The sequence below is a fragment of the Formica exsecta genome, unplaced genomic scaffold (genome assembly GCF_003651465.1).
Source record: "Formica exsecta isolate Colony F162 unplaced genomic scaffold, ASM365146v1 scaffold155, whole genome shotgun sequence".
NCBI lineage: Eukaryota > Metazoa > Arthropoda > Insecta > Hymenoptera > Formicidae > Formica > Formica exsecta.
In genome coordinates, this window is record NW_021848872.1 from 1,151,579 (window position 1) to 1,172,844 (window position 21,266).

At 41.1% G+C, this 21,266-nt stretch overlaps 2 protein-coding genes across 4 annotated transcripts in view; both read right to left on the reverse strand.

The window, feature by feature from the left end:
- Nucleotides 1-4,536, reverse strand: part of LOC115233009 — a 12,851-nt gene extending 8,315 nt beyond the window's left edge. The window contains exon 1 of one of the 2 annotated variants that reach the window (XM_029803218.1): nt 4,227-4,536. The gene's annotated coding sequence lies outside the window, so the exon portion shown is untranslated. Of the gene's footprint in view, nt 1-4,105 lie in introns of both variants that reach the window. The other variant, XM_029803217.1, reaches the window with a different exon arrangement.
- Nucleotides 1-19,696, reverse strand: part of LOC115233005 (probable serine/threonine-protein kinase dyrk2) — a 103,708-nt gene extending 84,012 nt beyond the window's left edge. For both annotated transcript variants that reach the window (XM_029803212.1, XM_029803211.1), the window contains exon 1: nt 17,539-19,696. In XM_029803212.1, the coding sequence (XP_029659072.1) occupies nt 17,539-19,203 (1,665 nt within the window). In that variant the 5' untranslated portion in view covers nt 19,204-19,696. The remainder of the gene's footprint in view (nt 1-17,538) is intronic.
- Nucleotides 19,697-21,266: the final 1,570 nt, after the last annotated feature.

Below are 21,266 nucleotides of genomic sequence, written 5' to 3' on the forward strand. Positions count from 1 at the left end.
GAGCGTTACGAAACGGCGAAGACAAACTGCGCCCATTTGTGGCACGTGAAGGGATTATGGTGGATTCTGTATAAAAGCCCGGCGAATTGCGCATGCTGGAAATTTCCGGAATGCATTTTTCACGAGAACTGGGACTTTTCACGTTTGATAGGATTAAATACTCTAGCTTTTGTGCTAATGTACCTAAAATACATACAAGTCGCAATAAAAGAGAAATTAAAAAATAATGTAAGGCACGAATATGTAAGAGATACGTGTATAGTTATCAAATGGACCGCGGCAAATGTCTAATCCCAGATGCAAACACCATTTCGCGGAAACTACAAACAGTATAATATTAAAAAGACTATCGCGTGCGCTTTATAACGTACACGTGTCAAGGAAAAATAGAGATAGCGTCCGCGCGACCGTGGCAGTTTTATTTCGTACTGTACATAGAATGCACTTCGATACTGGACGGGTGGGTCGGCCTAATTTACATCGCGTAACCTGTGGAGCTTGAACGGGTAATGGAACCGAGTGAGAAATCGATGTCGCACATAAGGCATATTTGTCGCAAACAGTTTTTTCTTCTTCGTTTTCTCTTTTTTTTATCCCTAAACTGTCAAGATCTCGACGCAGAAGATGCATGTTTATCGACGACGGAGCGTTATTTTCCAAACAAAATATTTCGCGTAAAATTCAAATCCAAGATTGCAATATAAAAATATGCGAAGCAAAAATGTTTGTTTAATTTCGCGACAATGCGCGAACGCGCACGTGTCTCGTCGCCAACCGCGATGTTTTCCCGTATATATATATTGTACACACACCATATATCATGTATATTGCGCTTTTTCGTTTTTTTTTCTCAAAACTATTTACGCCTATATCGACCACGCGTCAAATTCCATTGCTTCGAGCTTCCATACCGAGGGTCTGCCTGTTGCACCCGATTCGCGAGTCGCGATAAATCGATCGCCAGTCGATCGATCGAGATTAGTGCCAGACGATAAATCAAAACCACCAGCCGGAATTTGCTTGAGCATGACCAATTAATACGCCAGGTTAATGATTTATCACGACGGTGTCCACCGCGCATATGATTGTTCTCACGATCCCACGATTTCTCTTTCATTTTTTTCTACATATAATCAAAACAGTTTTAGATTTTATTAAAATATGTATTGTACCGAAATACAAAAATAAAATTAATAAAAAATGACATTTTCGACAAAATAAAGTTTTTTCAAAATTCTAATTAAAAAAAAAAATTTATACGCGAAGGGAATTATTAAAAAATTTTCATTTTCGTATTTTGTTCTCACAAAGACGCTTATTAAATAAAACTCGAGTGAGTTTTAAAAAACGCTCCTTTTTTTGGATAATAAACGCTCAACTTTGTGCGGCAAACAATTGTTTCAAATTTTAATCATATAGTACTTGTCTACTAATTTTCTCACGGACGTACTTAATAATTTATATTAAACGAATCTTAATTACACGAATGGATCCAAAGCGCCTGTTTCAAACATGATAATATGGGCACAGTTGATTCACTTTACGCGAGGCAAGGGTTAATGATTTAATTGTCTCTTCGAGACCTTCATCAGTCGAAGAAACGTTTCAAGAGAGACCCCTATTACATATCCTTTCTTCCATATTCCTTTTACTGACGGATTTATATAGAGCCGTTTTAAAATTTTCATCCGCTTTGCTCGTGCTTTTAGAAGCCGATCAGACATCAGGTCGCAATTAAATATTAAAATGTTGAGTGGATACCTTATTCTTTTCAGGTCTGAGATATTCTCGTAGTCGTTCGTAATACTCGTAGATCTCTCCTAGACAATGCGCGTGTTGCGTCTGAGCAGATAAAACGGTCCCGCATCTGCGGCGCGAACGTATCGTAAATGGGTCCGCTTGAGTCACGCTCGGATATTTGTATGTATTTTCGCGCTCGCCACCTGGCTTCGTATCGCGGGTCTTGCCGATGGTCGGCATGTTTTATACATCTCGGATATGTGTTTACGAGCGAGTCTGAATCTACACGCGCGGAACGAGATTCCGGGTTTGTTGCGAGAGCGAGATGCTGACGACGTCGACGACCGTGGACGTCGGTCGATCGATCGATCGTTGGCGAGGGCGAAACCTCCGATATGTCTCCCATGTCGATTCCCAGCTACGTTCCTACGGGGAAGTTTCGTTTCGTTCCGGTGTCTCTGTGGCAAACCTCGAAAAATACTGACAGGGAATAACAAATCGTACCGAAAATTCTCAAGAGTTATTCCTGCTCGGTGTTGGAATTTATTGGGACTGGATTCCGTATAATAAAACTATAAAATTTATAATGCTAGATAATAGATAGAGAATGTATTTCAACCGATACATATTTCATTTAGCATTTAATTATCACAGAGAATCAAAAAGTCTCATCAATTCAATCGATGAGAGATAAAATTTCGATCATGTTTCTTAATATTTTATTACGATGTGTATGATCTGCTAATGTAATAATAAAATTTACTACTAATTTTATTGATTATGGCAAGTAATAAGTTTAATCTGTAATAAACGGACGGAGATATGAATCCGAGATAATTTTAATTAAAGAAGCGTAATCCGTCTATAATTAAATGTGGAATTAAACGAACTATACGCGTGTGTTTAATCGGTTTAATTGTTAAAATAGAATTTACTAACGTGTTATAAATTGTCGTTGCCGCGTACGACGATAAAAATGCGAGATTTGCACAAACAATTTATCCGCGGCAATAAATACAACGATTATAACGCAATGGTGACAGGCTTTATGTCGGTTGCATAGTATATTTTGCAAAACTAAGAGCGCCGTTTGGAGTATTATACCATATTATAGCTCATTAAATCCGACAGATGGTAATCCCCTGTTTATATCGCATCCAACTTACTTTCTGCTACGCGTCAACGCTCGTGCCAACTTTCCCAAAGTCCTCAAAACATCCCGGCCCCTTTCCTATTCTCTAATCATTGAAATTTAACTTGCATCTTTGACAACATATTTGACGTTGAATAAAAAAATAACTTAAATAAAATCGATTTTTTTTTTGACCGCCAAACGAGGCCACGTAGCTTATCCCGAGCGTGTTGCTACATCGGTCACGGCTGCGACGTGATCGCTATAGACCCGCGCGATCGTTAGTATAATAAATCCACGCAAGTATCTCGCACGCGATCGCACGTGCAATCGAGTCGACGCATGCATAAAAACGTAAAAGATGCACGAGACGAAAAATTATTCGGAATAGCAACGTGATCGCGATAAATTCGTATTTACGCTAAACAGTAGCAGCTGAAAAGTCGCAACTGCAATTTTCGGTCTAATTAGGCGAATCATTTCAACATGATTGCTTGATTACTGACAGGTCAATTTAAGAGTTATTTTAAAGCCGGTTGCTGTCTAAGGCTGTTTCTCAATAACGGGTATAGTTTCAGAACTAATTTGCAACTCTCTGTTCCTCTCTTCCTCAAGAGACTCATGCCGCTTGAATACAAAGCGACATACGTCTCTTGAACAATTTAATTAGTCAAACACAATCTCAAATCAATACGATTTCATACATAAATTGTAAATGTAATTTATATATGTACATAATTAATTTTTGATTTGTATGATAAAGTGTATATAATATATATAGTCTTTCAATTTTTTATAACCAATATTTATGTTATTTCCTCTTGCCTTTTAAGAATAATTTTATAGGCATAGATCTCTCACAGGAAATTAAGGAAATTAAAACAAGTTTGCTCGGTTTAAAGATAGTCGTGAACCGGATTGGCAAACTTGATTTCGTATGTTACGCAGTTTCTTCCTCAACTTCGTCTTCTCGTCATAAAGTGGTAATAAAACGGACGTATACAATCGCGAAACAGAAAAATCGCGAAGCACAGGGAGCCTCGTAAATGCTTTCGCGTTTATACACTTTCCTGCTGGCGATGACCTCTCGCGAGGTCGTGTCGGTTGATCCCGATCGTAAATCTAGACAGCAAAGTTGGGGTCAGTCCCGATCGATGAAATTTGCTGGGCAATCTCCTCTATGCCATAATCTTACAGATATATATTACAGAAAGAAAGGAAAATCTCATTAACCACGGTGAAGGACGATGCTGTAACCGGCCCGTACAAGTGCGGTTTCGAAACAACGGTGTCGTCGACCGACACTCGTACATCCGTGCACTTTTGCCGCTTTGACTTTTTCAAGATTCCTCACGTTTGGAACTTTTCCGAAACTTCTCCACCACACACATACACAAGCGCACGCGCCGCGAACACGTCTCGTCGGCAGTTTCGAACGAATGGGAGCGGCACGCCGTTGTGAACGCGGAAAAACGGGCCGACTTCCTCGAGAACGAGAGCACGAGAGCACGACACCACGACACACAGTGACGACGCCGACAAGGACAACGACGGCGACAATGATGACGACGACGACGACGACGACGACGACGATGACGGTAGTGACGCAGCAACGACACGTTTGCGAATCCCGATCAGAGAGCACGACGACTCCCGCGCGCTCGCTGGACCATCCTCGGAGCGCCCACGATTCTGCGACTCTCCCTTCGTCTCTCGCTCGCTCACCCGGTCCGGCGTTATATGCCGACGAACCACCCTTACTGGATCTCTCCCCTCGTGCCGCGTCTCCACCTCTCTACCTAGAAAACGAGGGAGTTCGCTGGGGTGGGATCAATATGAGGTTGGACGAACGCGGGAAATTCGCGCGCAGGTCCTTCTCCACCCTCGACGCGCGATGGATACACTACCCCCGTCGCCCTTCTCCCCCCGGTTTCCCCCGATGTCGTTGTGTGTCCTCCACACTAGCGACCTCCCCGCCGTCTATCTTACCATCTATATATCCGCGCCCAACCCCGCCGTTCGTTTCTTTTTTTTTTTTTGCTTCCCTCTTCCTTCCTCCGTTATGGTTCTCCTGGTGTTCGTGACCCGACTTGCATCGCCAACGCGAGAAGTCGAGACCTCGCTCGGTCGCCCCGTTTCCTTCCACGACCCTCACCTGATCACATCCACGCACCTTCCTTCGTCTACTTACTCGCGTTAGCCCTGACTCACATACGTAATTTTCGTCCGCTGCTAAAGGATACGACTAAAGAGCTAGGGCTAAGTGAATTTCTCTGCTGTCGGGTATCCCTCGAAGGCAGCGATTTCTGTCTCAATATTGGAAACGCAGGATGCTATACAACCGTTCTTAATTATTTATCGCCCACTCACAGAATTTTATCTCTTTCGTTTTAGATAATTCTATTTTAGAATCTTTAATTGGATTCACCAATTGAATTTACTAAGGTTTTTATTTTTAGGATAAAAAATTTTTTCGAAAGATCTTTCTTTCTTTCATTATTACGTCTTTGAGAAATATGAAAAATAAGAATATACGAATAATAAAGTATTATTTGCCACAGCTTGCATTATATGTATACATTATATTATTTTCTACGTTATAATATGTATATATACTTTTATTAAATTATATTATATCTCTTTCTTATTTTAAAGAAAAATTTTTACAACCGCACCTTTGCGTAGTATTATTATTTTCTTCTTTTCTTATTCCTGGTTCTAATTACACAACTATGTTTTCTTCTCTGACATTTCTGTTTTCTCATTTAAATACTCTGCATTACTTTCTTATTATTTTGTTGCATTTTCTATATATGTATATCTGTTCTCAAAGAAACGTATATTGTCACAAAGCACAAAATAAACTACTAATTACTATCGCTATATTATGCTTTTGATACAACTTGTAAATTTTATTATTTTTTCCGAATTCCAAGATTTGAACGTGGAAAACTCGCAACGCGATCTCGAGATGCCGAAATTCAAGGATAACTATTAACGTCGTTGCGTTTGGCAAAAGATCTCGAAATGCCTCGCGCAACAAAGTCCCTCTTTACGAGCGAATCGAAAGTCATGCGAAACCGCTACGCTCGCTATTCGAGAGCCGTCTTCCGAGCCGGCAGAAAAAATTTTAATGAACTATAAACCGTCGCATGAGCATACCTTATCATACGGCCGATGTAAGAGGGAAGTTATAGACCGTAAACTCGCGTCGCGTTACGCAGCTCATAGCGCTCGGAGTCGTTCCGCTTTTAATCGGCACCGTCATCCGTTCCTAGAAACGAGCGGCTTTTATTCCATCCACGGGAACAGGTTTCCGCGATGAGCGAACTTTTTCGCGAAATCCCGTGGGAACGTCTTGGCAAATGCCTCTCGATTAGCGCTACACTGTATTAACAAAATTGATAACTCGCTCGTATGGACTCCTGCAAAATAGATTTTCCAATTCGCGCCACTTTTGACAATACGACATGCATAGATTAAAAATTAAATCACAGTCTAATATAGAAATAATAATGTAATAATAATAATGATAACGCTTATAATAAAATATAATCCAAAATTGCATTTCGATCGATCTGACATTTCTGCAAACATTTAAAAAATCATCCTGATTATTCATGCGTTTCGTTTAATTCGTTTCGTCGAATCAACTTGCTCCTTGTTGATCTCGCAAGTTTCAACGATGAGTGAATTTTTCCGCGAACTTTTATGAACACATCCGACGATGTATTGTGGAAGTGCGTTTTGGCCGATGTCATCGATATCCGACTTTCTAGCCGCGTTACTCTCGGGCGCGTTATATACAGGGAGATCGATATGGGCGATACATACACCCACGTTGCAGCCTCCGCCGTTATTCCTTCCGCCTCCTTTCCTCCACCCTGCTCTCTCACGGCGGAAGTAATCGATTAAATGCACTTTCATGCAAACAAACGGGATTCAACACAAAACAAACGCGAAGATAACCGTCTGATTTTCCGATTACGGTAAATTAGAACCGCGTTTTCCATCGACGTAGTTGCGGGAGCGAGATATAACCTTTGCTCTATTTGTTGAGAAAGTGCTAATTAATGCTGTCATATCCGCGAGAGTTTCCGCGGTGAATTATAAACTCTCGCTTTAAAGCGCCGTCTGAGAGCCCCAGCATCCTACGGATGTATGCGATAATATTATTTGATAATATGATCTCCACTGCTATTCGATTTAATAAAATATACGCGTAAACGAATAATTGCACGGAAAAAAAAAATTAGCTGCCGTAGCTAAAAACTGCGTGTAGTAACTAGATTTCAGTCGTAATATATGGACAGCGAACATCTTAGCTGTGACACCTATTTATTAAGTGCAACAGCAAACCGTTTTGCTGTAGTTTAGAAATTTATTTTGCAAACCATGATTAGCAATGGTAGCGAAAATTTTTTTTCCGTGTAAAAGTCAGAGTTATAAGCTTTATCAAATCACATCAAAATATCATTGTCACTATCCATTTATCATATGAAAAATTACAGAGCCGCCCAACTTCGGAGAAATGTCAAACGTTATTTCTAAACGCTCATTTCTGTTCGGAAAAGTCCCGAGTTTCTACTCTCTCTGGATCTTACGTTATCGCGAATCTCATTCATTAAATAATAGACACACGGAAAAATCATTGTTACATGAAAAGGGTCGATCCAGTCGCTACTGTCAAGTCATTATCTGATTTATACCGGCGTCGCCCACTCGCAATCTCGCTAAAAAATCCCATATATTGTATAGTCTCGAAATGGACAGATGACACGACTTGGCGTGGCGCGTCTGATTATTGATGCAATCGTGTATGTATCAAACGCATACTACACGTCGTAGATACAAAGAAACGCTTCATCGTTGCATCGGCGTCGAATTACATCTCGTACGATCGCACTTCCGCTTCTTGTCACATAATTATTTCAAGCCCGCAATGTGGCTTGCGGATGCAAAGTTACAATACGAACTTATGAACGTACGAGTCAAGTATGAAACATAATTCAAGTGTCAAATCGCGTAACGCGAGAGAGACGAGACGACTCGAATAGCTATAAAGTCGCAGATCGGAGTGGAATTTAATTTCACAATTATTTTCTTTTGCTGTCTGGTTTTTAAAATGGTTCAAAAAAATCTCGCGAAAACTAAAGCTATAACAACTCAATTTTTTTGCAAGTTATAACATTTCTGAATTTAGTCTGCGAAGTTACTTCTACTGGATATGATGAACAGCTACTACTAGACGACGTCGTGCTCATTGAAATAGTTCAAACTCGGAGTCTTATCAAATTGCCGCGTATTAGTCCACATTATGTCGTTACGGCCTACTCGCCAAGTTTGTTCGAATTGAAGCACCCGTACTTACAACGCGGTAAAAGCGGAAACTGGAGCGCCAAGCGTCTCCGATGAACGAGAGTTCCATGAAAATATTAAACCTTAAGCACATCGAGAACTTCGCATCTACACAGACCGTGGAAATACCGAAGCGACAGTGCCCGTATATATCCACAAGATCATTGATTACCAGAAGTTCATTCCGATGAATCAGACTTATTCTCCAAACTCACTCGTGCATATTATGATAATTATATTGGTATCATGCAAAAATTATGCAAAATATAATTCACACATGTAAATTTAACAAATAAATATATCTCGCGAGTCATCATGTTAAAAAAAAAAACAAATTGTTTTCGTCACATTATGCATAATATCTAGCATATATTAAAGTTGATTCCTGTCGCAAATTATTGACTGGCTCCTAATCTCAAACATCAAAGCGGCCACAAATATTAAATACATATATAATAAATATATATAAATTATCTGCACGATATACACATAAATATTAATTATATATATTTATATGAACATACATATTGGGTATAGTATAAATACACATTTATAGCATACGCGTGAATTAATTCGGTCGTGATTGCAATCACATCGAGGCGAGCGTATGCCAAATGCTAATTCACGCTACTGCCAGGGCTTTTTAGATGCACGACGGAATTTGTATTACAGTTAAATCGCCCGTAGCCGCAGAGAGTATTTAGCATGGCAACGCACGGCAATGCGGCAGAGAGTGAGAGATACACGATGGCCAATTCTACCGGGAATCTAAATCTCGCCGAACGGCGACGGCGCCCACATGAACTGGCCTGAGAATCGTATACCCGCATTCCAGGATGCGAATGGATAGATTGACAGCCTGATTGAGTGTCAAGTCTCTTTCGCAGTCACATGTGAGCACTCGCAGTTACATTTCTATACGAGTTTTGGATAGTAACACGGATCACATAGTCGCGGATGAATATTTATGTAACGTTAATCGATTCATTTGCATAATCTAGACTCCCGTTTTTATTCTTCCATTAATTATTTTAATATATATGCGAATTATTTTATTTCATATTATGCACGGATTGTAATAAAGATCACAAATTATATTCGGGCAAATAATAATTCGTACCTGTTTCCAAATATTTTCGTAAAATTTCTGCCATTAATAAATTAGACATTGATATCACATTGCTATTATACTTGAAAAAAATATTGGTGCTGTCATCTTCATGGTATTGTCTCTCGACTGCATCGTCGTGACTGCCAGCAACATCGGCAAAACAGGATTTGACTGGTCGATAATAAACCGCACGTTGCAGGGATCTACCACATCCGCAATCGTAAAAGATTCGTGCTTTAGAACATTATCTTGTGTAAACAATGTATATTGCAGACAATAAAAGAGAAACCGTTTTTTCACCTTTGCTGTTAAAAAAAATTGAGCGTATCTAAAAATTACTAAAAAAAATAATTTTCTAGAAAGCAAACAATTTTAAAAGTAGACAATAAGAATTACTTTTTAGAACATTATAAAACGTAATTCTTATCATTTAAGTAATGATTTTTATGCCTTTAATACCTGATTTTGTAAAAATCCCATAAGTAATATTTTTATTAAATTTTGATTTGAAGAAGCGCTTATTTTTAAGATTTGACCAAAGTGCCAAATAGAAGAAGTTCCTCCTTTTGGCGTGCTGAATTCATCCCTTCAGTTTGTTTGCAAATCTGCGATACCCTGTATATTTTCCCATATGTGTACACGTGCAGTTTAAGTTCCTTTAAATCATTCAATTTTTATGGAACAGGATCATAAATGCATGCTGTATACTTTCGATGTGAATAGGCTTTTAGATCAGGCGGATACATTTAATGTTAAATACGAGCTTTTGTCTTCCGTGCCGGAGCGGTTTTGCGGTTTAACAACCGGAACTCGGAGTAATCTCGTTTGTCAGTTAATTAGTGCGTTAGCTGCGCTTCGAAAAGTCCTCGAGGAATCGTTCGCACGGAATATTGTGTGTCGCTCTCACATTGTAGTCGTAATAATTTTATTTGATGGCTCGCAGAGAGATTGGCAAAAATATATGAAATATACTGTATCGTCCGTACAGCGATTCTCAATTGGGTCGCCCGAGGATGTCACGAACATCTCTTCCCGGAGATGCTGTATCGAAAGACCGTTAAACACGGATATGCTACATATATCGTTCGTTAGAAATATATTTCTCTTTGCGTCATAAGTACAAAGTACATATATATACAGGATGGACCCAAACGTTTCGGCCAGACTTTGAGATTTTATAGGAAATTTAATTCTGAACAAAAAGTTTCCTATAAACATGGGTCGAAAAATGCTTCCTTAAAAAGTTAACGCCCAAAAACCTCTGAAATCACTTTATTTATTTTATATATTTATACATTTATTTATAAATATATTCATTTTGATCTCATTTGAAAGATAATTTAATGCTCTACAACTTTTGTTTCGGTACTTTTTGTTAAAAAACGCATACTTTCCCTGATATTTGTAAAAATGTAAAAAATAACTGTGATTTTAGAGGTTTTTGGGCGCTAACTTTTTAAGGAAACATTTTTCGACCTATATTTATAGAAAACCTTTTGTTCAAAATTAAATTTCCTATAAAATCTCAATCTGGCCGGAACATTTGGGTCCACCCTGTATAGTATATTATATAAAAATTCAGGATAACATACATGTGAAATTACATTATTATATTTTCTTCGTAATTTTTATATCACATAGAAATTCTCAAGTTATATTTTCGAAAAAAATGTAAAAGCTTCTGATGACGATGAAAGCGCACAATACGAGAGTTTCGTTCGATTTTGACACTCTCGCTTAAGATGTCTTTACAATGAGACGTAAAGTTCCACTTTTATTAGCGCAAGCGCACCTAAATTGCACTGTATAGTGCATCCGCCCATAACGGTAGACGACCTCGTTACTTGAAGAAATGCAGCAAATAGTAGATGTTAAATTTTAAACTGTCATTTTAGTAGAATATTGCGATCGAACTTGTCATTCGCCATCACCATAAGTATGTGTGATCGATTATCTCATCATTTCGGGGAACGAGACGCACGTGGAAGTGCACAACTGGGTATCCGAGAGAATTCCGAAGCTGCAGATCTTATAGTCTCTATGCGTGGCATATATATACATATGAAATCGTTCTAATCTGTTCCATCGCTTTTATATTTTTCAACCGCGACGATAAACGATTCCGCTGTTCATAGAGCCGCGCCCGGACGATGTAAAAGGCACCGTTACAATTAGCGTTCGCAACGAACAATTTCAAGAAGCGCCCGCAGGACAGAGAACCGGTGCTTATCGCAAGCTTCGATCGGCAGCGACTCCGCGGACAAGGCGAAGATGAAGGCAGATAAATTTCGCTTAATGAAATATCATTAAATCATGACCGGGCCATCGTTAAGCGCTATCTCAAAAACTTTTTACGGGGCAGGTACGCATAAACGCGAAAGTTGTTGAGGAAAATAAAATTTATAGCGATACGCGCGCGCGGATGCTTTCGAGTTTTTACCAGGTAGTTTTTACGTTTGTCGCAACATCGTATTGCGCATGCAAGAAAAAAAAATTGGCTGCCGCGCAAATTTATTCAACTCGTTTCGAAGCGATATCACCTTTCGCGAGATGACATCGATGATACCGCCAATATACTGAAAGTATAATACTTTACGAAATATCTTACCAAAAATAGCTTTTAATTCTCCCCGCATCATGTCATAAATCTAAAGCTTGCTCCTATGACGCAATAATTTTATTTTTTAAAGGACATCAAGATATATGTGATTGTTTCATAAATTTTCATCCTCTTAACTTTTTTCATTAAATATATAATAAATACATTTAAATAAATTTTTATTCTTAAGTTTTTAATAAATATATATTCTTCGTAATGTTCTTTTCATATAGTTATCTCAAATTATTCTGTGTTAGGAAGAAAGGACGATGGTCGGTGAATTTTTTAGTTCTCAATTAAACACAGGACTATTTCTTTCTCAGACCATTATCTTGTTCGATCTTTTCATTAAATATTAATAATTGTCGGATAATTTTGTCAAATTTACTGTCCTCCTGAAAACCATAATTCCGGAACGAGAAATTTTATCTCACGTTTATCGAATAATTCTGCTGATTTGAATAACTTTCGAGCGGAAAGCAAATGTGCCGGAACGCGAAGCCGGGGCACAAAAGGGACTTCTGTCCGGCAGAAGAAACGTCGCATGTCGCAGACGAGAGTGGATTACGATGGTTCAAATGGTCCGTATTTCAATAATGATAAATCATCTTGGTTCGACGCAACGACAGCCACGGCCGAGCTTGAGGAGATCGCCGTGAGATATCACCGTCAGGGGTCTTTCTATCTCGTGACTTCTATCTTATAGATAGCCAAGTCCTCTGCCTCCGAGGCCCTACAGGATGATTCAAGATGAAGTGTCTTTTACTGCCATTCAAATATGTACTCTCCTCACGAAAAAAGTATTTTTTTTTTTTATTATTATTATTATCGAGGCATTCTTTCTATTCGTCATGGACTAAAATTTATAATGCGCGTGATAAAAATATATTAAAGAATATAGTTTTAAGACACTAAAAATTTTTTAAAGCATCGATACATCCCTGTGAATTTATATTCTTTTTATCCGCGTACTTCTTGCAATATCATTTGTAACAATTTTCCTATCGCTATTCGCGCTCGAGGACTCATTAATCCTATCGGCCTGCCCTATACGTGCTTCCAACGTTGCGGTCGTGTCCAGATGCGTGGCACGTAAAGAAATCATGCGAAGATAATTCCTACACGGAGATATTATGTTGTGATATAAATTCGAGTGCCGAAGTATTACTCACCGCGAACGACGAGCGATAGAGTGTGTACATGTGTGACATGTCTGGGCGTGCATATGTGTGTGTTCACGGTTCCCGCGCGAAAGCAATGAATACGGGATGCGGGATCAATTCAAACGACAGATTAAATGCCCTCGAGATCGGGGTCGTAAGAAGGAAGGGAAAGGATTCGATGCATCGGCAGGGCTCTTACTACGCGCGATCGAGGACCTGATACCAAGACGTGCGTCGAATGCTCGAATATTTTTCGTCGCGTTTTCATATTAGAATCTCGAAAATCTCGTTTCTCGTGAACATAAGAAGAAACCGCGAAAATCATACAAATAACAGAATTATTTATATTCTCGCGATAAAATCGAGAACTATAGTTTTTCGATAAAATGTTGATATTAGCGTGAAAAAAACAAACAAATGCAACGATCCATGGGATGCGTATGTGCGAGCACAATAAATTCGTATTATTCTCTTTTTAAAAGATTATTTGTTCAGCGACCGGTTAGTTCTATTTTCTACGCAATGTTACACGATTATTTCCTCCCTGCACCTTGCATCGGACGAATAAAGTTTCCGACATACGGCAGCCGCATACCTGATGATGCGCTCTTTTCTCCCATCGCGCTCGCAGTCATCTCCACTTCTGTCGCCGGGCCTTTCGCGCATCATCGTGAATCGCCTAATCGCATTAGTTCTACGTCTCACGTACGCGATACGTAATTTACCGGTCGACGAAACCGCGCGAGGAAAATCGTGGAAAATGTATAGAATTTTTTTTTTAATACGCGCAATGTATATTATAGAATACTAGCCATAAAAAATTTCTCGACCTTTCGTTTTTATTATCTTACTTCGAATCAGCTGGTGTCTCTTGCGGTTTGATGCTTCGATTATTTGCCGTGTACCTCGACATTCGCGCATTTACACAAGTCGAAAGACGAGTATCGGCCGTTTATACGCCGTTCCCCTCTTTCTACGGAACGTCGGCGTGTCATTATGCCACACAGTTTATGTAATTCTATGAAATCTCTTCACGGTCGCGTCCGCGCGCGGGTAGCTCATTTCGCCGATTTGCACGAAATCATATAAATTTAACGTCATATTCCCCAGCCGTGTATAAACATCACTAGTAATTTTCCGTCCGCAGACGGCGATGGTAATCTGCATGCCTTTCAACACCGGCGAAAATGCGCACCGTCTCAACCGGATGCGTAGGTTACGCGTCCCTGACCTAGGACATCTCGATTTTGTAGAGCTAAAAAAAAAAGACGACGAACGTGCCGTCTCTCGACGGAGAGAAATATTAAAATATCTCAATATGAGAAGATCTTTCGTAACGAATCGATCATCGTTTTTCCGATTTATGGGATTAAAAGTTTTTCTTTTCGAAAATAAGAAACAAGACAACTACCGAGGAAAATTTATGCAACGATATGTTAACGTCTTCATGTAATCCGGAGTGTCATTACAGACACATCCGACTCGCGGGAGATATATTCAGTCTTCCGGCGCAATTAATCCATCGCCTCGATAACCCGCGTTCATCGATATTCAGAAACGTTGCGGCGACGCTGGCGGGCGGGTTACATATTCAAGCGTAATGCATGAATAAATTGAAACAGCACGAACGGACGCACGGCCACGGATATCAACCGCCGTATTTATATCACCGGCTGAAACTATTGGACGGGCGGGAATATGCTGGTATGCGTTTTCAAAACGTAAGATAACAGGAGGAAAACAACGAGAGGTATGACAAGAGCCTGGAGGCGCTGCGTTGGATACACGTCGACGTTTAAAAACGAACGGAAACGCAGTCAAAACCGTATTCACTAATAATAGAGCAGATAGCGCACAGAAGGATAGAAATACATACGACTTCCTTCCTTCAACGTGCTCTAAAAATAACACACGAACGTTCGACACATCGGCACATCGGGCAGAAAAAAGGCTGTCCAATTCAAACAGTAGATACCGCGCGACCAGCACGTGCTTCCACTTATCCATGGTCATAAATCAGCTGATTTGTGCGCGTATGCGTGTGGATCGCGACCCGGCAAGCGTGTGAACTTGTAACCCGAGTCGAAACGCGCCGTTGACTTGGCCTCGCGCGATCGATTCGGTTGTCGGGTTGAAGATTGAGTCTAATACACCGGAATCTCGTGTTTAATTTACGATGCATATATTTACGAGCGCATTTTCAAAGAAGAATTATAAGAAGCTTACACTTGGACCGTATATATTCTCTCGTGTAATTTACATAACAAGTTTATCGTTAAACTATTTTCCATCTTGCCACCGACATAGTATTTAAATCATGCGCTATTTAACCGTGCAATTTTTTTCATTTATTTACTTTTCTACAACAAAAGTTGCATAGCTTCATCATATATTTATTCGCATTCGATCGAACGCGGTTCTTTCTATTCGAGCGGGTCAAAGGGTCGATAAAGTACTAAAGCTATAGGTCTACAGACGATCCGTATTACGATTCCATTTGTAGAAGTTACTTCATTATTAATTACCATACGTACAAAAGTATGCGGAATCAAATAAATATATATATATATATAAGCTGAACTGAATATATGACGTCGCATGTTTCAACGTACTCACATTTTACACCATCGAGCTCAATTAAACTAGAAACATAACAGAACTGCAACCTCGTAGAATTGCAGTAATATATATCACACGGCGATCTAGTTCGTAGCACTATGATTTTAATTCCGTACTCTATTTTTTGCCATATAACGTATATTATGTTCGAAACGCTCCCGATTATTCGCATTAATCACACGTGATCGTATCGAGGATAGAGGCGAGCACCGTTTTTACATTCATCTATTCCACCTGTCACCGCGTAATATGCGCGATGCGGATTCTTATCCAAAGATCGTTGATCAATATGTGATCGCCTTTCACGCGAGATAAGAGCTCGATCGAATTTACGTTTATCACACGATATCGCGATCTTGGATTTTGTAAATTCCTTTGCTTCGATTCTGTCTCAATCGAGGTTTTAGTATTTGTAATAGGCGTACATTAAATAAGAAAAAATGTCTTTCCAAAAAAATCTCAAAAAACCTATAACTAATAGATAACACAATCTGTCACATTCGCAGCGTAATAAATTACATATGTTAGGATGGAAACCGTGTTATGAATCTTGTCTTGACATGAAAATTAATTTACATAAGACAGATAAGACGCTACTTTACAAACTCGCAGCTCGATATTAAAACCTCTCTGTGTTGCTCGTCTTTTTCCAATCGACTCCGTAATCGTGGCGAGTTCCACAAAGCCGATAATCCGTCGATATAGTTGTCGTTGTTGTCTCTATAAAATCACGTCCTACCGATCGCACAAACGGCCGTAAAGCGGAATCCTAACAGAAGCGTTAGGATCGTTCGTTTCGACATGGCGACGGACGCGGAACGGGTTAAAAGCGAGTTAATGGCGAGTCGTCGGCGAAGAAATGTCGACAGGCCAACCGGACAGTCGATTCTTCTCTTTCTCTCTATTCAACTTTTCCGGCGATCCGCCGCGAAGACTTTTTCACGGCGTCTATCTTGTCGCGATCACGGAGTCGTGGCGCACGCCGGGGTGAAAGTTGCTCACCGCGAAATAAACATCGCGAATAACGATTACGATAAAACCACACGAGCCAACCGATAATTTCATTCGCGCGAATTGCCCTGACGTTTGTTCGATTTCCTTCGGCAGTATTCGATTTCTTTCAGAATGTTCTACGATATATTCGAATCAAATTTTTTTTCTACTTTCGATCACAATTTTCAATCTAACATCTACTTTGATACTTTAAACTCAAAACACTCTTTTTTAAACTATTTAATCTATAGTTTTGCTAAAAGCTCCTGTTTAATTCTCTAAATGGAAAACTAATCGTTTATTGTTTATTCGAGATATCAAATAGGACTTTAATTCCTATATCAATTAAATCTATAGTTGTTTAAAAGCAATAAATGTGAGAAAATTAAAAGTAAAAATAGAAACTAAGTTCCGGGTTTCCAAAATATAAATTATGTCCCATAATTTTTAGCATTATATATCTTAATAATTTGTCATGAATTATAACTCTATTAAAGTAAGTAATTTTCTACATTGCAACATTTTTGTTAGAAAAAATTAATTTTAAACAAATAATTCATGTAAATAAAATTTTTCAGATACATTATATATATATATAGGAAAAGAAACGAGATTGTTTGAAGACACTCTGTATGCCCGTATATATGAATTGACCAGACGGGAACGGCGACCCGTCCGGCGCGGTCCTTTGTCAAAGTCCCTTAATCATAGCCTCATTTCTCAAGCGGAATCTCCCGCGGATCTCCGTGCACGGAGTACGCGGTGTGACGAACGACTCAATTATTGTCCAGTGCCCCTCAGGGGGAGAGGAGAACTCACTTACCTCTTCTACGAGAGATCTCTGCATATTGGTCCAGCACAGTTTGCACGGGCACACGTCCTTACTCGTGTCCTTCGGGTTCTCATTCCGTTCGCGGTCGTTCCGCGCGTTGCCAGCGACGGCCTGCGGTGGCGGCGGCGGCACCGGTGGTGGCAGCGGACTCGCGGCCACTTCGAGGCTGTCTGAACTCGAGTTGTGACGTCGCGGCGGCGTGATGTTGCTGCCGACGTTCGCCTGTTGGCAAGTCGCCTGTCTGACCTCGCACAATCTGCCGTGCTCGATGCCACACGACATTTGTTGGCCGCATTTAATGGCCAATGATGGAGACACGAATACATTTGTTGTGCACTTGTTGCTCGGCTGCTGCGGCTGCGGTCGCAGAAAATCATCCAGCAGATAAAAGCTCTGCGCGCGATTCGATCTGTTGGTGGAAGTCATAGTGCGAGTCTCCACGGTACTCTGTTCCGCGGCTCTGCAGAAATCGCGACCGTCTCGATTGTTCCTGCATTGTTCTGGATCATCCAGCTGATGACGGCTACGTGGCGCGGCGTGTCTCTCGTCCAGATCTCGATCAATTGCCGGCTCGTTGTCTTGGTACAATCTACGGCTAACCTTCGATCTGCCAACGGCCTGGCCAAACTCTCCGTTCTCTCGATAAACGTCTCTACTGACTCGGGAGACTCGCGCCGAGTAGGAAGTCGGCTGATGATAGCGTCCTTTGCAGCTCGAACCGCGTGATTCCTCGCGAAAGTGCTCACCCTCGATCATGGACACGCTCATATTGTGCGACAAGGAGTTCTGGCTAGTGTGGGAACTACCGCCGCCAATGTTGGCGGGAGTCCTCAAAAGTGCGCCGAGGGACCGCCACTTCCGGTCCTGTTGATTCGTCGATGTAGACGAGACGGAGGATCTATTCCACTTCCTCTCGTTCGACGGTGACGTTAGTAGGCTGTTACTTACAGACCACTTCCGCTCGTTCGTGGGCGACGTCATCGAGGACGGCCACTTTCTCTCGTCCGAGGGCGATGCCATCGAGATATTGGACCAGTGGCGCACCGATGACGTGCCGATAGCGATGGCACCGCTACCACTGGTTTTCTCGCGTTCTCCCGCAAATTGTTCCTCTCGTTGTCGGGCCTTCCACCAAGACGATGTCGAAGTGAAGAGAATTAGCGCGCCCCTGAGAGGGTTCTGATTCTTGGCCGTTCCCTTCGGTGAAAGGTCGCGGTCTTTGACCTTCAGTGAGCAATCCCTGAAATTGGAATCGCACTCGCGATCGCTGAACGCGGCAGCATCGCGCTGTTCCCTCAGAGCGTTCTTCGCGGCCGCCACCTCCTCTTCGTGATACAAGGTCGCATTCGTGCTACGCAGTCGCGGTCGGATCTTCACAAAGCCGTAATCGTTACCGTCTTGAACGGGATCAAGCGGTTCGCGGGACTGTTGCTGCCGATGATGCTGCAGCAGGGAAGAATGCGTTGCCGCCGCCGCCGCCGTCGTCTGGCCGCCGTACTGATGATGACCGTTGCTCAGCTGTAGACTCGGTTGTTGCAGCAGCGTCGAGGTCCTCGCGCGATGGCCTTCGCTGGCGGTGCCACGTTGCAAGCACGAGAAACTCGCCGAGTGCCGTAAGCTCGAGGGCGTATTGCCCGGCTGACTCACGCCCAACATATCGCCACCTTTTATTTTCAGTCTTCGATCTCACGTGAGAGGCGGATGTGTATAGATATTAATGTGAACGTGTGTATACGATGAGGGTAGGGCTTATACAAAGGGGCAAGGCAGGTGGAGAGGCAGTTAGCGAGAAGTGAGAGCTAAAATCGACGAAGGAGAAACGGTACAGCGGACGGAGCAGCGATTTCAGCTCGTCATTACTCCTGGCAGTGTTTTTATCAGTCTCGGCGATAACATCCGGAAGAGAGGATCTCTCTTCTTCCCTCCTTTTCTTCTAGACTAATCTGCTCTTGCCTCGGTCGATTCCTCTTCCCTGTATCGCGCGCGTCATCATCGCCCTGACTCGAGACTTGTGTAGTTCTCTCTTTCTTTCTCTATCTCTTTCTGTCGTCGAAAAGCCACCCTGCCATGGGCTACATCCTCATCGCTACAAAGTGTCTCTCTCTTTCTCTCTCTTTCATGCACCGTATGCGACGCCTATGGATCGTACGAGATCTGTAACAGAAAGTAGGAACAGGGTAGGGAACAGCAAACTCAAAATAAAAATGGCTGCGATGAAACGAAACGACGGTAGTGGCGCGTCCGTGAAAAAAATCAAAGTGCCCGATGAAGTGAACGGGGAGGGCAACGTTACAGGGGAAAGTGGGAAATGTGGAGGCAGGAGGAAGGTAATTTCATCATGGGCCACGCGTGATGAACGCGACGATTCCCGAGATTAGCTATCGAAAGTCTCAGGACAGTCGCGCGAGCTGTGATTCACAGGAGGAGATCGGTGAAGGATGAAGGTCGTTCTGCGGCCAGCGTGCCCGAGACAAGCTATATCGGCATGTCTACTCCCCCTTCAAAATGTTTTCCATGAAAGTTCGCCGTGTTTTTACAATGAACGAGCGACGAGGTGAAACGCGCTTCGTTAAATTCTTTTCTCGGAAATATGCGTGGAGTTCTGAGCAAGAAATAATTTGTGCTAGAGAGATATATGATTAGAGAAAAGATTTTTCTTACAATTAATGTTAATATGAAGAGAGTATTAGAATCAAATATAAAGCTTGCAAACAAACTTTCAATTTAAAATTTAAATAGCCAAGATATTGTAAGAATATTTAAATAAACAGATACAAAGATATGCAAATTTTTTTTTATCGAGAGCTTGCTTTTAATTTACTTGCTCGGAATTTACATATTATGTTCCATTCAATATCTTGCAAGTGTAAGTATGTTGCAAACACACACACGGTGATTAAAATATGATGTTACTAAATTAAATGCAAATGAGGATGAATAAAAGTACAGAATTGGAGCGTATCGTTCGGATGTAAATACAATGCTTGAATGTTGTTATTTGATTACACAGTTTGCAAAGCCGAATTGTACACTGCTGAAATTGCGACACAGCAAAATGAATATAACAGAATTTTCGCGGAAATATCGTCAGTACATGTCGCGCTAATGAAATGTAAAAATGATCAATGGACTGTAATTTTTTGATGCAATGAATAAAAGCCGGTGATGTATCGACATGCTCCTCGATAATACATAATCAATGCAACCTATTAAAAAGAAGCTCTGGGGAAACAGAAACCGAGAATTACGGAATTATTTCGTCAACGAGGATAAAGGAGAAAGGAGGATTTATTTCAAAATTTAGGGCACTACGCATCTTCTCTTTCAAGTCTACAATATTGGCGTAATTATTTTTTAAGCATAGTTTCGACTGTTGTTAACGTGGTTAATATTCGCAAGGAACGCATCTAGTGGCTGATTAAAAAGATCCGTTGTGTACTTGACAAAGCGGCAAACCGTGCCGTTCCTAAAGGTTCTGTCTAAAAATAGAGAGAAGGAAACTTTTGTACTTTGTCAAGTCGACAGCTTTCCGAAGGCAAAGTTACCGAAGAACGCTAGGAAGACGCGGGGTGGAGGATTGCACTTTATCACGACACTAGTCAATCGCGACTGTTAATTAAGGCTCTTTTCCCTTTTCTTTCCTCTCGCAAACAAAGCTGCATTAGCTTTGTTGATAATATATGCAACGCCGTGTCGTCACACGAGATATCCCAAGAGAA